This window comes from Oratosquilla oratoria, chromosome 16 (genome assembly GCF_046742065.1).
Source record: "Oratosquilla oratoria isolate Oo_2021 chromosome 16, ASM4674206v1, whole genome shotgun sequence".
Lineage (NCBI taxonomy): Eukaryota > Metazoa > Arthropoda > Malacostraca > Stomatopoda > Squillidae > Oratosquilla > Oratosquilla oratoria.
In genome coordinates this window covers 57,591,040-57,595,576 of record NC_134792.1, presented here as the reverse complement: position 1 = coordinate 57,595,576, position 4,537 = coordinate 57,591,040, and the positions used below count along the sequence as shown (strand labels likewise).

Genomic DNA, 4,537 nt, shown 5'->3' with positions numbered 1-4,537 from the left:
CCTTGCACGCTGCACTACATTTGAGTGCGCGTGCTGGATCCACCGCCGAGCTGAGCACGGAAGGAAGCACGGCAGGAGAAGGGGAGGAGGAAGGAGGAGAAGCCGCAGTCCAAGCCAAAGTTCGACCTGACCTACCTGGTCCTTGAGTTCAACGATATTGTGGCACCTGTTCTATATACCTCAACTTTTGGGACAAACCCATAACTGACAACTTTGCTGTGATCCAAGAATAGTCAGCTCTGGCTACTGAAGTCTATTTTACAAGTGGAACTCATTCTTAAAGCCAACGGTTTAATGAAATTGGCCATCTCTAAGAAAATAGAGAAATTTATTTTGATCTAAAAATTGACTCAAATCACCTTTACACTCAAAGTTAAATCCTTCTTGCAGCATTGAAATCACAGCCCACATAAAACATATCTAATCACTTGACACTGTGGTAGAACAGACAGTCAATGCATGCAATAATATCACAGGTAGGCAGGTCGGTCTATTGCTTACGGAACAATGGGCCCATCAACTTCATAATTACAGGATCCATGAAAGTGCTCCCATCTGCAAAAGCCTCACCCTTACACAATCTAATTCAATTATCACTGTCTTATGCAATTGCAATTAATTCTTTCAATGAATTGAGTTTTCTTAGCTGCAGTTTTGTAATGCATTGCAGTGAGGCACCTTCCAGAGTCTCAGGCTTTGGCCATCCACTTGAACTGTCAATACTTATTACCTAAAATAGTTCACTCACTTCACTCATCCCCATCATCATCTCCCTCCTCAACCTTAGTGTTAGTTTCTGTTTTATCTTCTTCATTTTCTTCCATGCCATGCACCTCACCTAATTTATCCATCCCATCTTCACCAGCATCCACAACTTCCATATCTACTCCCTGAGCTTCTCCCAGCTCACATGATGCGGGAGGTGACGAAGGTGCTGGCTCTCTTGTGCTTTCTTGTTCTTTGTCCTCACTTATTTCAAGTTGCTGATCTTGTTTCCCAACAGGTTTATTGTCTTCCAGCTCCATGGCATCAGGAGTAGGTTCAGGAATAGGTTCTGGGGCAGGTTCAGGAGTAGGTTCCCAAGCAGGTTCAGGGGTAGGCTCGCGGGCAGGTTCAGGAGTGGGTTCCCGAGCAGGTTCAGGAGTAGGTTCCCGTGGAGGTTCAGGAGTAGGTTCCCGAGCAGGTTCAGGAGTAGGTTCCCGAGCAGGTTCAGGAGTAGGTTCCCGAGCAGGTTCAGGAGTAGGTTCCCGAGCAGGTTCAGGAGTAGGTTCCCGAGCAGGTTCAGGAGTAGGCTCCCGAGGTGGTTCAGGAGTAGGTTCCCGAGGAGGTTCAGGAGTAGGTTCCCGAGGAGGTTCAGGAGTAGGTTCCCGAGCAGGTTCTGGAGTTGATTCCCGAGCAGGTTCAGGAGTAGATTCCCGAGCAGGTTCAGCAGCAGGTTCCTGAGTAGGCTCCTGAATAGGTTTAGGTGTAGGTTCCCGAGTAGGTTCAGTCTTAGAGACTGGTTGAATACTGTCAGAATTTGTGTCTTCTGTAGGTGTGGGTACTTCTTCCTGTTTGGGGGAAGCCTTTTCCTCAATATCCATGCTTTCAGCACTATCCACTTCCATTTTGGTTTCCTCTTTTACCTCTGAATCAAAGCTTTCTTTACTATCACCCTTTGGTGCCTCCTCATCAACATCCAAGTTCTGTGGTTTCTTTTCTTCGGGACTCTCTTTCTTCTCCACTCCCTTAGAAGGACTATCCTCTAATCTTGCAGGTCCTCCCTTAGCTTCCTTAGTTTCCCTTTCTGAAGATAATGGTGACCTGGTTTCCTTCTTCGGAGATTGGAACACCCGCCCCTTGTTTTCAGTTTTCTTATCCTCCAACATCCTGAAGACCCCAAGTGGCTTATCACTCTTGGGTAAGGTTACCTGCATATTCATAGTCATCTTGGACCACATGTCCCAACTTGTTGGTTCTGTGGGAATCACTTCCTCCTGCTCCATGAGTTGGAATCCGGCTCTGGACCACTTCCCATTCCTGCTTCCATGAGGGCCATCTCTTGGTCCATCACGTGATCCATCATCCCTGGCTCCATAAGGTCCATCCCTTCCACCATGTGAGCCATCACGACTTCCCATGGGTCCATCTCGCCCTCCCGGTCCATCATGTCCTCCCATGGGTCCGTCTCGCCCTCCCATGGGTCCATCTCGCCCTTCGGGTCCATCGTGCCCACCCATAGGACCGTCACGACCACCCATAGGACCATCACGACCACCCATGGGTCCATCACGACCTCCCATGGGTCCGTCACGGCCACCCATGGGTCCGTCACGGCCTCCCATGGGTCCGTCACGGCCTCCCATGGGTCCGTCACGGCCTCCCATGGGTCCGTCACGCCCACCCATGGGTCCATCGCGACCTCCCATGGGTCCATCACGACCTCCCATTGGACCATCACGACCCATACGTCCATCACGACCCATAGGTCCATCACGGCCCATATGACCATCACGACCTCCCATGGGACCATCACGACCTCCCATGGGGCCATCACGACCTCCCATGGGCCCGTCCCGACCTCCCATGGGGCCATCACGGCCTCCCATTGGTCCGTCCCGACCTCCCATGGGCCCGTCTCGACCTCCCATGGGACCATCACGGCTATTAGGACCATCTCGGGTACCAGGTGGGCCATCAAGGAGTCCTGGGGGTCCGTCACGAGGTACTGGATTCATATCTGAGCCTGGGAACCTTGGTGGGGCGTCCATCCACATACCTGTCAAAGTTACAATGTCTCAACACCTGAACTTGACCTACCCTTCAAGTGCATTTCACATTAAACAATTTGTGCAAAAGGGGCCTTTGGAAATCTAAACATTCATATATCATTTGAAAAGAATAAAATCTTATGGTGTGCTGTTATTGTCCTCAGGTTGGGGATCAGCAATAAAATGCAATTACAAACTGGGCCTCCTATAACCAATGACCGAAATAAGAAAATACAGCAAAACAGGAAAAAATCATCAAAGATCAAGTATACTGTTTACTCACCCGGCCTGGGCCCTTGTCCATTTGGTCCTCCCATGCCTCCTGGTCCACCCATTCCTCCTGGTCCATCTCCCATTAAAGATGGTCTTCCACTCATGTGGGCCATTGGTCCAAGTATTGGTGGTGGTCCAAGAAGACCTCGAGGACCATTAAAGTTGGGGCCTCCCATGCGTGGTCCAAAACCTGTTCAAATGAGATAAATTGTGTTAAGAAAATAAGCACCCTCCTACGTGCCAAAAACCTTATATCTGACACCCACACAGACACATGCAAGCAATATACACACAAACATAAATATGCAAACATGTACACACATACACACACATTTGCATACATACACAAATGCAAACACACACACACATGAACACACATATGCACACATGTACAAGCACACACAAAAGACTAACCGGGGCCTCCTAACATTCCCATTCCATGTGGACCAAAACCATCATTCCTCATTCCTGGTGGACCGTGAGGAGGTAACGGCGGACCACCATGCATTCCACCAGGACCAGTAGGTGGTCCACGAGGTCCAGGGCCATATCCTGGTCCTGGGGGACCGAAGTTATTGAAAGCAGGTCCTCCAGGAACTGGGGGTCCATCAGGTCTGAACCCAGGTCCGTCTGGACGCATTCCTGGTCCATCTGGACGCATACCAGGTTGGAAGCCATGCATTGGGCCACCTCCGAAGTTGGTTTGACCAAATCGATCTGAAAATATAAATCCATGAACTCCTGGGGAGTGGAGGTGGGGTCGGGAGGATGAGGAGGAGAGGGAGGAGGAGGAAGAGGAAGAGGAGGAAATGTAATTATGTGGCACATATCTGACTTCAACAACAAAAGCCAAAACACCAACAAACCTTCTTCGTGATCCCTGCCATCTTCGTGATCTCGATCCCGGTCGCGGTAATCCCGGTCGTCTCTTCCACCTCTTCCGCGGTCGTCCCTTTCGCGTCCTCCGCGTCCTCCACGATCCCGGTCCCTGTCGTAGTCACGCCGGTCGCGTTCCCGGTCTCTGTCTCGGTCCCGGTCTCGGTCCCGGTCTCGATCCCTCTCCCGGTCCCGGTCTCGGTCTCGATCCCGGTCGTCTCTGTGCCGGTCCCGCTCATACCGATCTCGGTCGCGGTCCCGGTCCCGGTCTCGCTCCCGGTCTCGTTCTCGCGAATCCCGCATGTCTCCACCAGAGGCGAGATTCCGGAGACGTTCCACGAGGCCCATCTTGCTGTCCTCGCGAGGAAGGGGCGGTGGAGACCGCTCATCCGGACGGTCGAACCGGGATATTCGCCCGCCACGCCGTCGCTCTCGCCTGTCATCCCGTTCTTTAGACAGACCATTCTCCTTCCTGAGGGACAGAAACATTGTCTCTTAGTAACAGAGAAAGAGAGAGAGAGAGAGAGAGAGAGAGAGAGAGAGAGAGAGAGAGAGAGAGAGTGAGAGTGTGTGTGTGTGTGTGTGTGTGTGTGAGAGAGAGAGAGAGAGAGAGAGAGAGAGAGAGAGAGAGAGAGAGA

General features: G+C 51.3%; 1 protein-coding gene across 4 annotated transcripts in view; it reads right to left on the bottom strand.

The window, feature by feature from the left end:
• Nucleotides 1–309: 309 nt before the first annotated feature.
• Isha (Insulator su(Hw) mRNA adaptor) overlaps nt 310–4,537 on the bottom strand; it is a 118,230-nt gene continuing 114,002 nt past the window's right edge. For all 4 annotated transcript variants that reach the window (XM_076199917.1, XM_076199920.1, XM_076199918.1 and 1 more), the window contains 4 exons: nt 3,890–4,371; nt 3,438–3,740; nt 3,034–3,213; nt 310–2,758 (listed from right to left, as the gene is read on the bottom strand). In XM_076199917.1, coding sequence (XP_076056032.1) covers nt 750–2,758; nt 3,034–3,213; nt 3,438–3,740; nt 3,890–4,371 — 2,974 coding nt within the window. In that variant the 3' untranslated portion in view covers nt 310–749. The remainder of the gene's footprint in view (nt 2,759–3,033; nt 3,214–3,437; nt 3,741–3,889; nt 4,372–4,537) is intronic.